Genomic DNA, 22,624 nt, shown 5'->3' on the forward strand with positions numbered 1-22,624 from the left:
ATAAATTCAACATGATGGCTGAGAAAATATACTTATAGACTGATTATCACCAAATATTAGAAGAAATATACATATGTGTTTAGAAATGTATATCTATCTCGATTCGTTTTAGGTGATGCAAACAAACAAAACTATACTCTGTTGAAACATGTTGCGAAAGTATAAAAATGTTGCGAAAGAATTCAACATTCATTATCGGTTATTATTTAATTAAAATAAGCTACTTAACTCAAACATGATTAATGTGATATAAACTGAACCCAAAGGGTTAGATTTAATAATAATAAGGATTAAAAAAAGGTGTAGACCAATTTCATTCGTATGTAGCGATAAACCACATTATTTTTAAGAAAAACTGTCCATTTAATTTCATTAAATTATCAAATTAACGAAAACAAGTAAGGAAGGGGTAAATTCGGATGTTACCGAACATTTTATACTCTCGCAAAGTCAAATGGTATACTCGTTTTAGATTTCTTTGCGGATCTAGCCGCCTTGTTCTATGTTGACCGATATTTTCGGCAAAAAGTCAACTATAGGCACTACGGTCCACATATTCAGTACCTAGGGGCTTGAACAGTTTTGGTTCAATTTAGAGAATTTTTGGTCACTACTACTTTAAACGCATTATTCACGCAAAGTTTTACTCCGATACAATCATTGCTGCTTGATTTGAAATAATCGAATGGAATTTACAATGGTGTTATATGGGAAATAGGCGTAGTTTCTCCCATTTTCGCAATATAACATAGAAATATGAAAAGAATGTTATGTACCGAATTTGGTGGAAATCGGTTAAGCGGATCCCAAGACATGGGTTTTGCACCTAAAAGTGGGCGGTGCCACGCCCACTGACTAATTAACTGTCCGTCCATCCCAGAGATAAAATTTAATGTCTCTAACTTGTTTAGTGCTTGGTTTATGGCGCTTTTAGTATTTTTTAACAATACCGTTATATGGGAGTGGAGGGGGTGTCACCCGATTTCACCCATTTTCACACTGTCGGTAGAGGTGCTAAAAACATTTGCTTCCAGTGAATTTTGTTATTATAGCTTTAGCAGTTTAGGGGATATGCACATTAAACCTATTAAGGGCGGGACACACGCCACCTTAAAAAAATTCTTTTAACCACAGATGCCCCTCCTTAATGTGATACTGTGTACCAAATAACAGTCTTGTATCTTATTGCGGAGCTTAGTTATGGCAATTTATTTGTTTTTGATTAATGGCGTTTTGTGGGCGTGACAGTGGTCCGATTACGCCCATCTGCAATACCAACCGTCTTACGGTACCAAGAACCAACCATCCTGCAATACCAACCGTCTTACGGTACCAAGTTTCATAAAGGTAGCTCAATTTTTACTCAAGTTACAGCTTGCACGGACGGACAGTCCATTCTTTCAGGTGTGGCAAAACCTTATATAAAAAAATTTTGAGAAAGTGATTAAATTAGTCTCAGTTGTATTGCTATATTTTAGTTTGCGTCTGCTACAATTATATTAAAAAAAAACAAAAAACATCTTGAAGTGAGATATTTATAAGTATGAATGTGAGATTAACTCGAGGTTTATATTACAAGTATAAGCTTGTTACGGTTTAAAGCCAGGTGGAAAAACGGAAATCATATATATTATATATTGGGGATAGAGAAAGATATTAATTTTAACATTGCTCGATAACATATTTTGAAGCAATTTTATATATAAACAAGTAAGGAAGGGCTAAGTTCGGATGTAACCGAAGATTTTATACTCTCGCAAAGTCCAACAGTTTTGGTGAAAGTGAAAGAATCAGATGGTATTTAAAATGGAATTATATGGGAAATAGGCGTAGTTGTAATCTGCTTTCGTCCATTTTCGCACCATAACATAGAAATATGAGAAGAATGTTATGTACCGAATGTGGTTGGAATCGGTTAAGCAGATCCCAAGATATGGGGTTTCACCTAAAAGTGGCCGGTGTCACGCCCACTGTCTAGTTTTGAGTACGCCATCTCATACTATCCCAGAGATACAATTTAATGTCTCTGGTGTTTTTTGGTGCTTGATTTATCGCGCTTTTAGTAGTTTTTAACAGTACCGTTATACGGAGAGTGGGTGGGGTTGTGACCCCATTTCACCCTATTTAGCTTGTTGCTAAGTTGCACAAAAAACACTCACCACTTTCACTTTCACTTGCTTCCCCAATAAAAAGAAATAAGTTTGGTATGAAAAATGTATATAAAGGATTTTCAAATCCGCAATTTTATTATAAAGTCTTTGAAATCAGAAAATTATTTGAAAAACGATGCAAGTGTAAAAACGATGTACCGGCGCAGCATCGGTGCTTCGTTTCGGTGACTCCTTAATCGGGACACAGGAGGGGCTGCTGGTCGTCGGCGCTGTATCGCCCGAGTTGATGGTGGTTGTCTACTTAGAGGGCGGCTGCGCGGGGCAGGCGACTGACCGATGTCACGTCTCGGGTTGCGATGCAGCAACGTATGATATAGATCGGGGCGCTGGAATAACCCCAGATCGCGGCACATTGATAGCAGATCTGTGTAGAAAAGATTATTCGGCTTTATAAAGTTGTAAAATAGAAGTTGAAATAGGCATTCTACAAATCTTGGTAGCATGAAGGGGTCGTCTTATTGATCGACTCGTTAGTTTCTATACTTATATACTTATATATATGGATTGTTGTCGAGTTATTGTCTTTTCGTTTTTTCGTCGATTTATTGAAACGGTTATGAATTGCGTTTTCGGGATTATGATCGGTTTATCGTTTATCAGTTGCTTTATCGTTTATATTTGCGGTTGGTAGAAAGTACAGCTTCACGAACGGTCTGATTAGCGTTCCGCTTAGGGTACGGAGATCAACTGCTCGTATGTGACCGTCGGAGCCTTAATGTAGCTTTTCTATGCGCCAGAATGGGTGTTCCTTTGAGAAAGTGCCCTGGAGTTAAGGCTGTGAAATCTGAGGTATCTTGCGAGAGGGTGGTGAGAGGCCGTGAATTGAGAACGGCTTCAATTCGAATTAATAATGTAGTGAATTCTACATAATTCAATTTGTAATTTCCAGCTACTTTCTTTAAGTGGGATTTGAAGCTTTTTATAGCTGATTTCCATAAACCACCCATATGAGGAGCGCTTGGGGGGATACTCTGCCAATTAATGCCTTGCGGGGCGTACTTTTGTACGATCTCAGGTGAGACTTGTTGGAGAAAGTCCACAAACTGTTTTTCGGTGGCTCTTTGAGCGCCGATAAATGTTTTACCATTATCGCTCATTATCTTCGATGGAAAACCGCGATGTCCGACGAATCGAGCAAATGCCGCAAGGAAAGCCTCCTTTGTCAGATTAGTACAAAGCTCAAGGTGTACTGCTTTTGTCATAAAACAGACAAAGACAGCCACATAGCCTTTCATCAGAGTGGGAGACCTTAACATGGACGCCTTTATTTGAAAATGCCCAGCAAAATCGACACCTGTGGTGGAGTAAGGCAGAGCAAAGTTGCAGCGTTCCGGGCGAAGTGCTGCCATAATCTGTGTTCGCATCTTTTGCACAAGAAAATTCACTTCTTTATTTGGGGCTTAAGTCGGGGAATGTAAAATTCCTGGCGGACCACATGTTGCATGAGACGATGTTCGGCATGAAGCATTAATGTGTGGATATAACTGATAAGCAATGTGGCAAGTCGAGACTTCTCTGGTACAATTATGGTAGGGCGTTCGTTATGGGTTAGGCATGAATTGGCGAGACGACTATTCACCCGAAGAAGACTTTTCGTGTCGAGGAATGGGTTTAGAACTTCTCTTATCAATAGGTTTTGATTCTCTCAAAAGTGATATATCGCGGCTGAAGTAGCGCGCTTGAGTATATGCGATAAGAGCGACCTTTGCCTGTTGTAAGGTTAGATGCGTCACTGTATCGCATTGGGAGTTTGCTGATCCCTTGACTTTGGTTTTGAAATGCTCTATAATTTTGAACACGTAAGCAACTATTCTGAGGGTTCGGGGGAACGATGAAAATCGTTCGAGGATGTCTGTATCATCCACTGTTGTGTAAAAAGATTCGATTTTTCAACTTTCTGGGGCAATTATCATCGCGGAGTGGACTATTGGGAGATTTTCGGAAAATAATTCGCTGAAAATCTTGGTCGTCTTTATGTATAAGTATTTGTCGATATATTTTCTCAACGTCCGATTGAATACGTATTTGAATATACGCCAATTTAATTTGAGGAGCATTAAATCTGGTTGGAGTGTGAGTCCCGTAAATATAATATCATTTAGGGAATTTCCTGAGCTAGTGGATCTTGAGGCATTGAAAACCACTCTGACTTTTGTTGTTTTTTTATCTGGCTTTACTACTGCGTGATGAGGCAAGTAAAATGAGTAAAATTTGCCATTTATGATTTTTTCGCCTGCGCTTACTTCCTCCATGTGGTCTAAATGGAGGTATTCTTCTAACAAGCCATCATATTCTGGCTTAAGTTCACCTTTTTTAAGTAAGTTTTTTTCCATACTTTAAAACTGCTGTATTGCAGAGGTGCGAGAGTGACCTAAGGCGAGTGTGTTAGGAAATTGTTGTTTTAGTGGTAGTCGTACGACGTACCGACCACTATCTGATCAAGTAGTTGTGGCTTTGTAAAAATCTTCACAATACTGGTCTTCAGGGGTTGTGATTGATATAGGGGGGAGCTCTTCTAACTCCCAAAATTTCTTTAATTGTGAATTGAGGTATTCGTTTGAGATTTCCTCAACTTGGGTGGTCATGGTGGTAACTGGTTCTGTAACTAGTCCACTTAGGCTCCAATCCAAAAATAGTATTTTGTGCCAATAGTGTATTTGAAATTTCCTCAATGCCTTCGAGTATTATCAGTGGTATGAGATCGCTGCCTAATAGAAGGTCTATTTGAGCGGGAGTGTTGCAGTTGGGATCTGCTAGCTTTAGGTGTGAAACCTTTTGCCAATGCTTGTTATTTATGTGATACCTTGGAAGCATATTTGTAAGTTGCGGTAAGACTATAGCTTCTGCTTGTATGTGCTTATCCGCTTGGGGGGAAATTAGGGTAATGGGGCAGATTTTATTTGAGTTTTGGACTACTCTTCCGCCCATTTACGTGATTTCAAAATTCACTAGTTTTGTTGGCAGTTGTAGCCTATTTTGGGCCCTAGACGCTATAAATGATCGTTGTGATCCTTGGTATATTAAGGCCCTAAGTTTAAACAGTTCTCCTCGGTGTTCGATGGTGCTATGGGTAGTAGTACTTTGTTTTGATTTTCGCTGTGTAGCGTTTGGGTTTTTAATGCCTTTGAGCAGCATGGTGCTTCTTAGCAATTTTCGGGATTTCGAACTTCGGGATTTGTTGTTGCAACTAAACCCGTGGCTCTTTTCATATTTGCGCTGTTTGGGAGTGAGCTGGAAAATGTGCTGTAATTCAGCATTGAATGATGTCGTTTATGACAATAAACGAAATTAAATTTGTTTTCGCACTCTTTAAGTGTATGTGCATGTGATACAAAGTCCTTTTGTTTCTACAAAATTGTTTCGGTCGATAATATTCAATTTGTTGAATCTCTCGCAAGATTTGAGTTTATGCCCCCCGTACATAGTTCGCATGACGTTTGCTTGTACTGTTCGAATGTACACGTTTGATTTCTGAAGAAGTTTCTATTCGAATTGTTGTTGCTACTGGCTTGGGGTCTGTGGAAGCTTCTATTTAGGTCTTGTTGAACGGTTTTCGTTCTGACCATTTTTTTATCTACCCTTTCTGCGATTTCTTATTGGATTATTAAAAAGTCTTTCATCTGTTGCCACGTTGGGCATTTTTTTCGAGATAAGAGCGATTGCTCCCACAAAAGTAACGATTTTTCTGGTAAAGTGGCGGTGCATATATTTACCAGTATTGGGTCCCAGCTGTCTGTGGAAATATTTTGTGTCGATAGAACCGACAAGCAATTAGAAACAGTGGCTGGCAGTTTTATAAACTTTTCACTTGTTTCCTTTTGAATCTTAGGCAAGTTCATTATTATCGTTTCCTGCTTATCGACCAAAATTCTTTCATTTTCATATCTAGATTTAAGAGCTTCCCAAGCCAAATTGAAATTATCGTCATTTAGTGCGAACTGTTTTACTATTGCGCCTGCTTGACCATTAGTTTTATATCGGAGGTGATACAATTTTTGCGCTTTTGATAATTTTGGATGGTTGATGTATACGGCAGTGAACATGGCCCGGAAGGACGGCCATTGTTCATAACCACCATGAAATATTTCTGTGTCACATGCGGGCACCTTGAGATGGATGCCTGAACTTGCCTCTTGACTTTGTACTTGTGGCAGCTCTACTCGCTGATGTGGAGTAGGTACAATTGCTTTTATTAGCTTTAGTTGATCGGAAATCATTGCTTTAGTTCCTTCGAACTGGTCTAAGCAGTTTTCGTATTTGGCGTAAGCCGAAGATTTGAAATTTTCTGGTAGATCTGAGTCGTCACATTCTACGATTGCGTCATATGCAGCTTGGAGACGTTTCCAAAAATTGTCAAGATTGTCTTATTTGATTTCTAGTACCGATTCAGAATTTCTTGAATCAGCGAAGATGAAAATCGAGTGCAGTATCGTATTAGACTGTCACTCTCAGCAATGAATTTAGTGTAAGGAATGTCTTTACCCCTGATATGCTTTGTAGCACCTTGCTTTGAGCGTGTAGGTTCTGCAGGTGTACATGGACTTTTATCATCTGAAATCATGTTTTAAGAAACCTTTTTTTTATACATTTTTTTTGTTTTTAATATTATTAAATTTATTCTTAATGAACGCAATTGTTTTTTATTTTTAATTTTATTTGTATGTATTATGCGTACGTAATTCCTATAGGGTATACCTATAAGCGGATCAGCTGATACATATGTACTTGTCGTTATGCGCAATTGAGAGCTCGTCTTAGAGATCAATGCACTCTGTACATATGTATGTATGTCTTCAATCAATGCTTTATAAAAAGTGTTACAGTGATCGGATTTAGTTAAAATATGCGCCGTTTTGTTCGATGATCTGTTTCCATCTAGACGGCAACTTCATAATACCTTCCTCGTAGACGCCCCCCTCCTTATTTGCGAAGAATTCGGACAGCCACTTTTCACAAGCCTCTTTTGAGTTCAACTTCACACCACCAAGGGCATTCGTCATGGACAGGAACAGATGGTAATCACTTGGCGCTACGTCCGGGCTATATGGTGAATGCGATAAAACCTCCCATCCGAGCTCTCGTAGCTTCTGACGAGTCATCAACGAAGTGTGTGGTCTGGCGTTGTCCTGGTGGAACACTACACCCTTCCTGTTGGCCGCTTCTGGTCGATCGCCTGCTTCAAGCGGTCCAGTTGTTCGCAGTAGATGGTAGAATTAAGCGTCTGGCCATATGGGAGCAGCTCATAGTGGATGATTCCCTTCCAATCCCACCAAACACACAGCAAAACCTTCCTGGCCGTCAATCCCGGCTTGGCCACTGTTTGGGTCACCGGCCTTCGGTGAAAAAACTTTCTCAACTCAAACTTTTTTTTGTATCCAGCCTTCTGCAGATGGTTCAAAATGGTTTGGTGACTAACTCCCATCTCCTGGGCGATGTCACGAGATGCCATATGCCGGTCTAACTCGATGTATTCCATGATTTGATCGGTATTTGTCGTCACAGGTCTTCCGCCGGCTGGCTTATCCATGGTGTCGTTTTCACCGGCTCAGAATCGTCGAAACCATTCCTCCGCGGTTCGAAGTGATAGAGTACCATCCCCCAAAACACCATTAATCTCACGGAACGTTTCTCTATCGGATTTGCCTTTAACGAAGGAAAAATTTAAAATAGCGCGAATTTCGGCGTTAGTGAACTCCATGTTTACACGTCTATAACTGTTGAACGCAATATCCAAACTAATCATGCATAGCGTTGTTTTGTAGGTTATGTCAAGACCTTTCAAATTATGTATAGTGTTGCCAGATACGAGCTCTGTAGCGCTTTGTATAATACGTAGCCGCGAAATTCAAAAGACAAAAAAGCGGAAGGGAGATACCTTCCAACCTATATTATGTTTTGCGCAATCCTGCTTGTTTTTGTTTAACAAAGAGCAAGGGGTATTGCGGAATATTTACCAATGTGGACTTTGAAGCAAATAAGTATGTATGCTTGTATACCTGCGCCGGTATGTATGTAAATGCGCGTGTATATATGTACGCAATGCGAAAAGACCGCGAAAAGGAGAATAATTGACCGCAGGTATTCTCGTAAAATGTATATATATATATGTATGAACGGTGCGGAGAGAGCGAGAAATTGCAATTGGTAATGTGCAAATATTTACCGTATGCAAATTAACTTCCTTCTTTATGGAAGTATTAAAAAATATAAGTTTTCCGCGCGAACGCTCGTATGAAACCAAACGATCAAGTTGAGTGGTCCTGATGGAAGACTGAATCTCTTTATTTCAATTTGCTCTTATTTATACATTTTTCTTATATGCTTAAGTCTTACAATAAGTGTCAATTTACAATATTCGCTTATTCAGCAATTAGTTTTATTGTTTACATTGTATGGATGGCCTTAGCTTAATAAAAAGAATATTGGTTGCTTAAATAAGCAAAGATGCTGAAATAGTTTTGTTTATAATGAGCGTAAAGCTACTGTGTGTAGGCTGCCGTTAACTCCCTCCTCTCTAAGATGAATCGTCCCCGATTTAATATCATTTTTTGATAGGTTATTTATTTTATCCAATATAGCGTTATATGATATTTTTTGAGATTTTAAATTTCTATTTATTTTAGAATTTTTATAAGATTTTTTAAATTTTACAATCCTATCAATTATGTACATTATTAACAAAATTACAAGTATGTACAATAAAAATGAATGATGTTTAAAAACTTTCATTCGTTCAGCTAAAATATTTATGTTTTCACAGTTCATTTCTTTATTTTTTGTTTCAATATATTCTATAATTTCAAAATTATTAATATGATTGTTCTTTAAATATTTCCAAATTTTACAATCAACATTTTCATATATAACATTGTTAATATTTGTATAATTCTCAAAAGTAACAAGGTAAATTCCATTTATGGCATAGCCATCAACTGTGTTATTTCCGGAGACTAATATTGCTCCCTCTTTAATTACATCTATTTATTTATTTTTTTTCTTTTATTTTTTTACATTTACCTTTTTTTTTTGGACAAAATATCTGATATTTATTTTGTATTATTAATTTTACAATACGTATTTATCATTTCTTTTTTACAATTTTTTTATATTCATATATTCTTTTTTGCATTTTGCAATTTCTTTGTCAATTACTAAAAAAATATTACTTTATCTTCTAAATTATCTTATCTTCAATTTGTTTAATCACCAAAAACTTTGAATAACTATTGATACATGTAATGAATTTTAATGATTGTGCATAAAATATATCTATGTGTATTTGTATTCCCTCCTCTTTAGGTATAGGGACCTCTCCAATAGGTATTTTTATGTGATGTCTATCATATTTATTTTTATTACAAATTTCACAATTTCTAATGTATTCTTTAAATTGTTTATGCATTTCTGGCCAATAGTAAAAAGTTGAAATTTGTTTAATATTTTCGTCAAAGCCCCAGTGCGCTCTGTTATGAGTTTGCTCTATTATTGTTTCCTAGTCTTCTTTGTTTGGTATATCCATGGGAAAATTTTTTGTAAATAAAAACTTGTTAGTAAATGCAATATATTGCAGTAACAAGATTTGGTTGTAAAAATTCTTTTAGAATAATCATTAAATTTTCAAGTGTATCATATTCAATAATATGCCTAGTTTTATTAAAATTATTAATAGATTCGTGAATGGTAAAGCGACCTTTACTAAGAAGTATTTGTTGCTTGAATTGATTCAATGGTTTTTTAGTTGCTTGAATTTGTGTATTATCAGAGTTCTCTGCTGAATGTCCATTGATGAATCATCAGTTATATTACTTAAGTTTTGTCGGGATAAGGCATCCGCGACTATATTAATTTTTCCCGGTTTATAAATCATTTTTGGAGCATATTCCTCAATAATGGTATGCCATCATTTCATTTTTATATTAGGATTTATTGAAGAGACTGCAAAAGTCAAAGGTTGGTGATCTTTATGTATTTCTAAATCTGATACTCCATAAAGGTAGTTTCTTAAAGTTTTTAATGCCTAAACTATGGCATAAAGTTCTTTCTCATTCGTTGCATAATTCTTTTCTGTGGAATTCAATGTTTTAGAAATAAATGTAATAGGTTTTCCATCTTGGCTTAATACACCACCTAATGCATCATTTGAGGCATCGGTTGCTGATATAAATTTTTTATTAAAGTCGTTGCGTTAATTCTACTTGATTGGTTAGTAATTGTTTTAATTTTTCAAATGCTAAAATTGCATCCTGTTCTAATAAAATTTCAATTTTCTTTGACATATGCTGAGATACATGTCCATTTTCTCCAGATAAATGTTTTTTTAATGGTTTAGCTATTGCTGCGAAATCCTTGATAAATTTGCTATATTACTGGATATTAATCCAATCATTCCTATGAAACTTCGAAGTTGTCGTACTGTTTTTGGTAATGGAAAATTACAAATCGCTTCAACTTTATGCGGATCCGTTTTGCTTACATCTTTTGCAACTATATATCTCAAAAATTCAACTTCATTTTCAAAAAATTTTGACTTTTCTAATGATATTTTCATGCTCGATTTTTTTAGTAAGTTGATTACTTGATTCAAATGTTTTATATGATCGACTAAATTGCGTGAAAAAACAATTATATCATCAATATATACGTGACAGAATTTTCCAATAAATTCTCTTAATACATTATCCATAGCTCGTTGGAAAATACTTGGTGCATCCTTTAAACCAAATAGCATTCTTAAAAATTCGTATTTTCCATTATTTACTGAAAATGCAGTTTTCTCGATGTCCTCAGGCTTCAATAAAATTTGGTGAAATCCTGATTCTAAATCGATTGTGGAGAAATACTGTGATCCTCCTAGATTTGAAAGTATAACATTTGTATCTGGTATCGGATATGTATCCGAAATAGTAATTTCATTTAGTTTTTTGAAATCCACTACCATTCTTAATTTTGCTATGCCATCATCATTTACCCTTTTTTGGTACCACCCAGATTGGAGAATTATAAGGACTTTTATTGGTCGTAGAACTTCGTTTTTTAAAAGATTATCGATCTCTTTATTCACAAAAGCATTTGATGCTAAAGGATACTGATACTGTTTACTCCAAATTGGAGTATTTACCGAGGTTCTTATTTCCGTCCGAATATCCGTTCGAAACGGTAAATTCATGTTTATTGAAGAATGTTTTTATTTCTTATTTTTTCCCTCAAATATTTAATTCTTTCTTCATTTATGCCGGTATTTTCTTCGGCTGGTCGCTTGTCCGCGTAAGCAAAATCGAGTCGTGCCAAAATGGCATCGAAATTAAGAACCGTCCCGTGATTGGATAAAATGTGGTTAGCGTCGTTTGTAATTTAATTTCTTAGTATAGTTAATGCAGCAAAATATCTACGGCTGCCCCTTACATACAAACTCATTGCGTTATTGGCTGATTCCCTCCAGCTTACGTATTTAGTTTGTTTTCCATTAAATTCTGGTAGTGACTTGACCATCTCAAGTGACTCATCACAATTGATATGTGGATCGATCACTTCTATTTTATAATCAACTACTGTAGTTGACTGTGTTAAGTCCTGCAGTTGCCTTCGCAACTCCTCTACCTCTAATCTAAGAGAAGCATTTGTTGCAGTTATTAGTCTAGCAACAAGATTCTCGTTCTCACTATTTAGAGCCATTTTTTATTATTTTAGTTTTTGTATGTTTTAAATATGGGCAAGTTTCAGTTCTATGGTTGCCCTTGCAATGATTACAATAGTACAGCCTTTCGTATTTTAGTGTACTTGAATTATTTCCCAATACAAAAAATATTTTCTTCTAGGAAAGAATGCTTTTTATTTTTTCATATATGATCCTTATCTCGTTTTGTTTTTCTACTATAACCATTTAAGATTTTTCTTTTTAATTTTATTTCTTTTTTGATAATCTCCAATTGTGGCTTTTTACTTTTCCCTATATGATCCTTATCTTGTTTTGTTTCTACTACAACCTTTTAAAATTTTAATAAGATTTATCTGACCTACATTTGTCTGAGTCATTTGGTAAAGCGTCTGTCACTTTTGTCATAGTTTTGGAAATACATTTTTTATTTTATTTTCACATATACATATTTCTTTTTTTTGCCGTTATTACCTTCGGCTTGATTTTGTGGAAACTTCCTGTTCCTCTTTTTAAGAATAAATTTTTTTGATCCTTTCTAGGAAAGGAAACTCTTTTATTCTGGAGGGTCTGGAGTTCAGAATCGCAGAAATGAGTTTATGTTATAAACCGGAGGGTCCCCCTTGCGGTGGTGAATCGCGGTTTTTTAATATTTTGTTATATGGCTGGTCGAGCCATGATTTATAACATGGTTTTTTTATAAATTTGAGGTCTTATACTGAAAATATTTTATATTACTAGGATTATTACAATAATACAATTTTATTGTTATAAATTTAATATGTATTAAAATATTAACTTACTAGTTTTTCGTCCTTCTCTAAAGGGGTTTGTTGCTTGGTGTTATAATTCCTTTGCTTCTGTTAATTCCTGTTTAATTGCTTCGCTAGTGTTGATTGTTGTTTAATTGCTTCACTACTGTTGATTGCTCGCACGGGGTTTGTGTGCCTTTAGCCGCTGAAGTTTTTTTGCACTATTCTTTTGTTCTGACTCTTCGATTGCTAATATTTGATGTTATGTTTTATATTTTTTACACATTTTATTCAATTTGAATTGCTTCGAAATTGGCGTAGTTATAGAGCATCAATTTTGTTATAGTTCGCTGGCTGTTGTAGTTATTTCACTACATACACGCTTGTTGCATGTTTTGCAGATTCGTTTGTTCACAGCGTTTACACTTGTTTGCTTGCAATCGCTCTACCCATAAAACAATACTATATTAGTAAGAATAAATTGATTTCTTACTTCACGCGAACATATTTTCCACAATTCTCACTCTTCAAACTATAAAAATATTTAGTATTAGAACTTTTTGCATTTTATGGTATTTGAATCGGTTTTTGTGTTTTTTTTTTTAATTTTATTTGTGCACTCGCGTAGCCCTACTTTTGATTTTCGGGCCTTTTATTCGCGTCTCACTTGCGTAGCCGTACTTTTTTTGTTTTTTTTTCTTTTCTCCTCCCGAGAGGATACTTGATTGCTATTTTTTGTGGTTTCGTCACTATGATTATCCTTTCGGCTAGGGATACTTGTTTTTTTCTCCCTTTTCTTACCGAATATATCACGAACACATGCCCCACGCGTTGGGCGTCAATTAACTTCCTTCTTTATGGAAGTATTAAAAAATATATGTAAGTTTTCAGCGCGAACGCGCGGAAGAAATCAAACGATTATGTTGAGTGGTCCTGATGGATAACTGAATCTCTTTATTTCAATTTGCTCTTATTTATATATTTTTCTTATATGCTTAAGTCTTACAATAAGTGTCAATTTACAATATTCGCTTATTCAGCAATTAGTTTTATTGTTTACATTGTATGGTCTTAGCTTAATAAAAAGAATATTGGTTGCTTAAATAAGCAAAGATGCTTATTTAAGAAGCTGTGGTCTTAGCTTTATTGAAAAGAGTATTGATTACTTAAATAAGCAAAGATGCTTATAAAGACGTTGTATTATTGCTGAGTGCAAAGGAATAGTTTTGTTTATAATGAGCGTAAAGCTACTGTGTGGAGGCTGCCGTTAACTTGCACTTATGTACAAGTATATATATATATAAGGTTGTCAAATATCTCGCTTCCGCTTTTTTGCTCTTCATTCAATGTTTTATAAAAAATGTTACAGTGATCGGATTTAGTTAAAATATGCGCCGTTTTGTTCGATGATCTGTTTCCATCTAGACGGCAACTTCATAATACCTTCCTCGTAGAAGCCCCCCTCCTTATTTGAGAAGAATTCGGACAGCCACTTTTCACAAGCCTCTTTTGAGTTCAACTTCACACCACCAAGGGCATTCGCCATGGACAGGAACAGGTGGTAGTCACTTGGCGCTACGTCCGGGCTATATGGTGGATGCGATAAAACCTCCCATCCGAGCTCCCGTAGCTTCTGACGAGTCATTAACGAAGTGTGTGGTCTGGCGTTGTCCTGGTGGAACACTACACCCTTCCTGTTGGCAAATTCTGGACGCTTCTGGTCGATCGCCTGCTTCAAGCGGTCCAGTTGTTCGCAGTAGATGGTAGAATTAAGCGTCTGGCCATATGGGAGCAGCTCATAGTGGATGATTCCCTTCCAATCCCACCAAACACACAGCAAAACCTTCCTGGCCGTCAATCCCGGCTTGGCCACTGTTTGGGTCACCGGCCTTCGGTGAAAAAACTTTCTCAACTCAAACTTTTTTTTGTATCCAGCCTTCTGCAGATGGTTCAAAATGGTTTGGTGACTAACTCCCATCTCCTGGGCGATGTCACGAGATGCCATATGCCGGTCTAACTCGATGTATTCCATGATTTGATCGGTATTTGTCGTCACAGGTCTTCCGCCGGCTGGCTTATCCATGGTGTCGTTTTCACCGGCTCTGAATCGTCGAAACCATTCCTCCGCGGTTCGAAGTGATAGAGTACCATCCCCCAAAACACCATTAATCTCACGGAACGTTTCTCTAGCGGATTTGCCTTTAACGAAGGAAAACTTTAAAATAGCGCGAATTTCGGCGTTAGTGAACTCCATGTTTACACGTCTATAACTGTTGAACGCAATATCCAAACTAATCATGCATAGCGGTGTTTTGTAGGTTATGTCAAGACCTTTCAAATTATGTATAGTGTTGCCAGATACGAGCTCTGTAGCGCTTTGTACATAGCCGCGAAATTCAAAAGACAAAAAAGCGGAAGGGAGATATTTGACAACTATATATCAATTTATAATCTTCTACACGTATCTACAGGTATCTTCACGAAATTTGGCATGTAATATTATTTAAATCATTAATATTATCTCCGAAGAAATTGTATAGATCGGATGACTATAGCATATAGCTGCCATATTAACTGAACGATCGGAGTAAAGTGCTTGCATGGAAAATTTTTTTATTTGACGAGGTATCTTCACGAAATTAGGCACGAGTTATTGCTTAAGGCAACAAATTATTCTCCACAGAAATTGGTCAGATCAGATCACTATATCATATAGCTGCCATACAAATTGAACGTTCGGAATCAAGTTCTTGTAAGGGGCCTTTGCATTTGTAAAGGGTATTATAGCTTCGGCGCAACCGAAGTTAACGTTTTTTCTTGTTTGATTTATGTTTTGTATTAAGATTCGCGCCCGTTTTGTTATTTTTATTGTTTGATGTGTTTTTTATACTTATTGTACTTTTTATATTGCTTAGCATCATTCCTTTTAGTTATGTGTGTATATGCACTGCACTGCACTTATTTTGCACATATATATGTACATATGTAGAAATTTTACTTTGCAACAGCACTTTTTTGGTTTTGTTTTACTGAACACTTACACTTATATGATATGTGTATATGCACTGCACTTATTTTGCACTTACATATTTACATATGTACTTTTATTTTGTAACAGCACTTTGTTTTATTGGTATTTGTATTATTTGCATTTAGATAACTTAAAGCGTGTTTTTTTTTTTTGGGTACCTGCACTGTATTTATTCAATTTTTTTTTGTTTTTCACAGATTTTTGGCAATTTCACAGCCTTTCACTTTAAGTTTTTTGTGTTTTTTTGTTGAACACCCATAGTTCCGTTCACTAGGGCTCGAAGGACCATATTTAGCTTGTTGCTAAGTTGCACAAAAAACACACACCACTTTCACTTGCTCCCGAATAAAAAGAATAAATTTTATATGAAAAATGTATATAAAGGATTTTCAAATCCGCAATTTTTATATAAAGTCTTTGAAATTAGAAAATTTTTTGAAAAACGATGTAGAGTTCCGGGGTGGCGCAGAAGAGGACTTGGCTGATCCACATGCGACGGCGATCGATCGAAAAGAAGGGACCGTATCCAGTCGTCGATCCCTTTTGTTGGCTGGATAGAGTGGTGAGATCGTGAGTGTGGTGTGTGTTGGTATCCCTCGCTGAGTTGTGTGAAGTTGTATGCATTGGTGTGGTGTTTTCGGGTGTGAATGGTATTGTTGTGGTGTGTTAGAATGTATCAGTGTTGCTTGTGAAATGGTTTGTGGCGCTTGTACAGGGATGTTCGGTGGGAAGGCTTATAGTTCATTTAGCCACACCCATTTTCACACTGTCGATAAAGGTGCTAAAAACATTTGTTCTCAGTGAATATTGTTATAGCTTTAGCGGTTTAGGAGATATGCCCAAAAGTAAGCTTCAATAGACCCCAAGCTAGTAGCAGAAACAAATTTTAAAAAAATCTTTTACAAAACGCAATCGTTCACATCCGAACAGAATAAACATACGTCATGCGAACTACTTGTATGTACAACAGGTCATAAACTACAATCTTGCGAGAAGTTTAAAAACTTAAAAGTTAACGAGGTAAAGTTCTGAGGTTGTAATTGCTTTTCTTACTTATTTAATTTGCGGTTGTTTCTTTTGTAAGTTTATTATTTGTATTGTTTGTTTAAAATTTCTTTACCATCGGCTTATTAAGTTTAAGCCTCGCCAAGCCAGTCTCAGATATGGCTAGAATGGGTGCTCCTTTAAAACCTCTCAAGAGGGATCTTGCGATTGTAAGATTTGTGATTTTCGCTCACTTTTTGGAAGTGGGATTTGAAGATTTTTATAGCATAAACCACTCATGTGAAGAGCGCTTAGATAAATGCGATAAGTGCCACCTTTGCTTTTTGTAAGTCTAGGTGCGTCACTATATCACATTGAGAGTATGGTGATCCTTTAACTTTATTTTTGAATTGTTATATACATAATTGTCAAAAGAGAGGTGTCGATTTTTCGACTTTCATTGGACAATTTTGTTATATGTATGTTATGTTAAGTGCGTATGCACTAATTTGGCAAGTAGTAGCGCGCCACATAGCTCAAGATTTTTTAAGACAGGATTTTTGTATCTTTATTGGCAAGAGCCATCCTGCGGGGTCGAAAATTTACATATTTGTGTTTTAAAAACTGATATTGTCTGAAGGGACTGTGATTTTATTTTTTCTGCCAATTTGTGGAGTGTTGGAGAATTGCGGCTTTATTGGTTGTCGTACGACGTACCGGCCATTATTTTATCGAGTAGTTGGGACTTTGTAGAAGTTTTCAAAATACTGATCTTCTGTGGTTGTAATTAATATGAGGGGCGTTTCCTAACTCCCGACATTTCTTTAATTGTGAATTAAGGTATTCTTTTGAATTATCGTCAACTTGAGTTGTTGATGTGGAAACTGGGTCTGTAGCTAGGCCACGTAGAATCCATCCAAATAAAGTGTTTTGAGCTAGAAGGGTGGTTGAAATTTTTTCAACACCTTAAAGTATTATTTGCGGTATAAGGTCGCGGCCTACTATTATATCTATTTGAGTAAGGGTATTGCAGTTGGGGTCTGCTAGCTTTAGGTGTGAAATCTTTTGTCAATGCTTGCTATTTATGTGATAGCTTAGAAGCAGGTTAGTAATTTGCAGTAGCACTATAGCTTCTGCTACAATTTGTTTATCCCAGACAAGCAATTTGTACATAATTTTTTGATCTCAAGAAATAGTTTCTTTTTTAAAGTACGTATGACGTATGTTTATTCCGTTCGGATGTGAACGATTGCGTTTTGTAAAAGCTTCTGTTTATATAATTTTTGCTACTAGCTTGGGGTTTATTGAAGGTTCTTTTTAGGTCGTGTTGAACAATTTTTGTTTTAATTAGTTTTTTATTTACCCTTTTAGCGATTTTGTACTGGGTTATTAGAAAGTCTTTCATTTGTTGCCCCGTGGGGCATTTCTTTCATGATGAGAGCGATTGCTACCATAAAACTAACGATTTTTCTGGTAATGCGGCAGTGTATACGTTTGCCAGTATTCCAGCTGTCTGTGGGAATATTTTGTGTCGATAGAACCGACAAACAATTTGAAACAGTGGATTTAAGTTTGATAAACTCTTCACATGCTTCTTTTTGAATTTTAGACAATTTTATTAGTGTCGTTACTTGTTTATCGACCAATATTCTTTCGTTTTCATATCTAGATTTTAGAGCTTCCCAAGCCAAATTGAAATTGTCGTCATTAAGTGCGAACTGTGTGATGTGAAGTAGGTACAATAGCTCTTATTAGCTTTAACTGATCGGAGATCATAGCTTTTGTAGCTTCGTACTGGTGAATGCAGTTTTCAAACAAGTACTTGGCGAAAGCCGAGGTTTTAAAATTTTGTGCTAGATCTGATTCTACTATGGCGTCATGAGCCGCTTGAAGACGAGTCCAATAATTGTTAAGAATGTGCTTTTTTATTTCTAATAACGATACAGAGTAGTCTTGAATCGGTGAAGATAAAAACCTAGTGCAGTGTCTTATTAACCTGTCACTCTCTGAAACAAAATAGCAACCTGTTTTGAGCGTGTAGCTCCAGGTGAAGGTATATGTTTAAATAAATGTCAAAAGGAATTAAAATTTTCTCACCATAAGTATGTAACCATTCTAACTTCTTTATCCAGATAAATATGGATGTGGATATGGCAGCCAACGCCAGCTGTGAGGTCCGCCATCAACGTGCCGCGCCTCTCGCCCGCCCGCGCAACTCCAGCACCACGCACCACAGCGGCAACAGTTCCTGCAAACAATCTTCTAGTCTTTAAGATTAGTTATTAAGGTAAATAGAGCTTTCAGGCATTTACATAAAATTTAATTTTTTAAGCTGATCGATTGTTCACATTAAATTAATGGAATACCAAACAAATTATAATATTTATATAAATTAGAAAATATATAAAATATATCAATATTTATTATTAAATAATACTTTTTTAGATGAAAATTAAATTATTACATCTATGACTTACACTTTATATTATAATACCAAATTATATTTAATAATATTGAATCTAACATACATATATCTATGTATATAATATATCTATTTTCTAAATCTTAAAAATATTCCGTCGTGGTCACTATATGGTGTTTCATATGTAATACATGAGGTCATTGCAGGATCCAGGTTTGTTCATACCCAATATATTGCTGTTTCCTACTTTGTGGTGGCGACCTTGGCCAATGATTGAAATCCCAATTGTTGTAATCGAGCCTCCAAAACGTCAGTTGTTGTTAGGCGACATATGTTAAAGTCACCCAGGACTACTGACGGTCCATTAAACTGTTCAGTTATCTGACGGATCTTATTTTCCACTTGGTTTCTAAATTCCGTAAGTCTATAGCGGGGGTTCCCGTACACAAGATATGATATGGAAACTGTTGAATCGTTTACGCTTAACAGTTGATAAACGTTTGCTGAAACGGAGCGTTCCTTTACAATGATCCTCTGATACACCTGGGCACCTATCTTGTAGTATATTATAAGGCCGTTGGTAGGGCGTCGTCGGGATGACCTTGTTTCTCCATCAAAGTGTGAAATAACATTATAGCCTTCTATTGGGAATTCTTCTTGAGGTAAGGCCCAGGCCTCGGAAATGCGCAGTATATCAGCAGAACAAATCAGCTTGTCTGATCTGATATCTTCAAAATGCTTGTTTAGGCTCTTTACATTTTGTTGCGATTTTTCAGCCAAAAATCTGTAGCATGTCGTCAAAGCTCCTTCTGTCTTGAATATATTAAGCTGAGTTTTAATAGGATCCTGCTATCCAAATGGGTTCGGAGGAGAAAATGTCTCGATTATATTTAATCCATTGGCACTTTTGGCTCTGAAATCCTACATATAAAGCTGATCTGCTTACTCTACCCTCTAGATCAGTGTTTTTCGAGCTGTGGGTCGCGACCCCTAAGGGGTCGCAAAGCCTTACTCGAGGGGTCGCCAGCTGAAAGAAAAAGTCGAGGTTCTTACACAACAAGTGGCGTTCCTTCAGGATTGATGACCCGGCAAAGGCAAAGTATGCAGAGAGGCGACGCGCTGCATACCTGTTGAAGAAGGTGGAGCTGCAACCGCCAACCAATGAGGAGCTCACAAAGGAGCTCCGAGAATCCATTGATTGCGTGAGAGCTGTCCTACCGTACTTCAAGCTGGAAGCGCCGGTAGTGGCAACAAAAAGACAGAGGTCCGCTGAAGAGGCTAAGCCGTTAGCTAAGAGACCGAAAACTAAGGGCGTGACTCCCGTAAGATCTTTTGCTGATGTGGCCCGAAACCGCATTGTCATTGGTGTACTGGATGAGGGTGACCCCGAAGGAAAAATCCCCAGAGCCCAATGGAAATGGGTGCAAGCCGCACTGACGAATGTGGCTTTGGAGGTGCTACTAAGCAATCCAGGTACACCCCCCTCATGTGCGGATGCCGGATGGTATCAAGGGCAGATAAACATGATAGCGTGTGACGACGAGAGATCGGTCCAGCTATATAAAGCAGCAATAGCTAAGGTGGGAGAGGTCTACCCCGGAGCCAAATTAGTGGCGGTAGACAGGAAAGATATCCCATCCCGACCGAGAGCAAGGGTATGGATCCCAGCTACACCATCGCAGCCGGACCAAATAATGCAGCTCATAAGAGCCTGCAACCCAAATCTGCCAACGGAGGGATGGAGATTCGTCAAGGCCTTTGACGACCCCGCAGCAGAATCTAGAGTGGAGACGAAGCGAGCCACAATGCAGATTCTGCTGCTTCTAACAAAAGAATCCGTAGAACCGCTAGCGAAAAGTGGCGGAGAGATCAACTACGGATTCACAAAAGTAAAGGTCATGACCTACAAATCAGACGCCGATGCAGGAGAAAACTTGGCATCGGAATCGGAGTGCGAAGTCGAGGAAGATCCAGTGGAGTCCTCGAGCGACGCAGAGATCACGGATCAAGGTGAGTGTACTTCGGGGTCTGAACTTGCGGACAGACTTTCCAAACTCTACACTGAGAGTGAACTTTTAAGCAGTACCATCGCAGCTGTTCAAGGAGCTGGTACGAGACGCCGAAGCATCCAAGTGTTCGATCATACTTGGGTGCGACTCCAATGCGCACCATAATCTATGGAGAAGCACGGACATTAATGAAAGGGGTGAGTTGCTCTTTAATTATCTAATAGGAAGTAAGCTTCTGTTATGTAACAAAGGTAGTACGCCAACATTTATAACCAGAAACCGATATAACACTGGTATCGGAAGAACTGGTGGATAAAATAACACATTGGAGGGTATTGGAAGAACACTCCTTCTCAGACCACCGCTACATTGAGTGTATAATTGAAGAAAATGTAGTTAGGGAAGAGAAATTTAGGAATCATAGGAAAACGAACTGGCAGATGCACATGCAGGAGCTAAAAAAGCGTATTCCTATGATTCCACCATTCCAACCAGAAAAGAAAGAGGACCTAGACATCCTCGTTAAGCGATTCACAGATTCTTGTCGTCAAGCACTAGAGGTAGCTTGTCCATTAACGCACAGTAGGGGAAGAATTAGACCTCCTTGGTGGACCCCAATACTTAAGAACATGCAGAAGAATTGCAGGAGGCAATTCAATTCTGCCAAACTTTCCCAAGATAATACAGAGTGGGATAACTATCACAACCACCTTCGGGCATACAAAAAGGAGGTAAGAAAAGCAAAAAGAAATTCGTGGAAATCTTTTTGTAGCGACATCGAAGATACGGCAGAAGTGTCCCGACTGAGAAAGATAATGACACAGTCGAAACATAGCATCGGATACCTTCAGAAGCCAGATCACAGCTGGACGGAATCCAGTAAAGAGACTCTGGGCCTACTAATGGACACTCACTTCCCAGACAGTTCCGAGAACCTCACAGGGGAGCATATAATGGGGAGTGAAATAAGCTCAGAGACCCCTCCGCTAGACATAGTGTCAGATGACAATGTTTATTGGGCAATAGGCAGCTTCAAGCCTTATAAAACGCCGGGACCAGACGGTCTATTCCCGGCCCAGTTACAGCAATCCCTGAGCTACACAATAAACTGGATAACAACCATGTTTAGAGGGGCGCTGAAATTGAACTATATTCCCTCGACATGGAGGGAAGTTAAGGTGATATATATCCCAAAGGCGGGCAAAAGCTCACATATTAATCCAAAGGATTTTAGACCAATTAGTCTTTCATCATTTCTTTTAAAAACGCTGGAAAGACTAATAGAAATACACATAAAGGACATACTAAACCCAAGAAAAATGGCAGTTTCGCAGCATGCGTACTCGAAGGGTAGATCCACAGAAACGGCATTAAGCTCAGTGGTAGCAGAGATTGAAAAATCTCTGGAAATAAAAGAATACACCCTCGTAGCCTTCCTAGACATAGAAGGTGCATTTAACAACGTCCAGCCGAAGGCCATATTGAGCGCGCTTAAAGATCTGGGCATATCTGAGCCTCTCCGGAAATTAATTGAACAGATGCTCTTGGGCAGGTCAATTACTTCAACGCTGGGAGCTTCAACGATGTACAGATCTGTCCGAAG

At 37.5% G+C, this 22,624-nt stretch overlaps 1 protein-coding gene across 1 annotated transcript in view; it reads left to right on the forward strand.

Moving 5' to 3' along the window:
- Positions 1–18,858, forward strand: part of Lip1 (Lipase 1) — an 88,229-nt gene extending 69,371 nt beyond the window's left edge. The window contains exon 7 of the mRNA XM_070106355.1: positions 18,723–18,858. Coding sequence (XP_069962456.1) covers positions 18,723–18,726 — 4 coding nt within the window. The 3' untranslated portion in view covers positions 18,727–18,858. The remainder of the gene's footprint in view (positions 1–18,722) is intronic.
- The last annotated feature ends 3,766 nt before the right edge of the window (positions 18,859–22,624 follow it).

This window comes from Bactrocera oleae, chromosome 3 (assembly GCF_042242935.1).
Source record: "Bactrocera oleae isolate idBacOlea1 chromosome 3, idBacOlea1, whole genome shotgun sequence".
NCBI classification, from domain to species: Eukaryota; Metazoa; Arthropoda; class Insecta; order Diptera; family Tephritidae; genus Bactrocera; species Bactrocera oleae.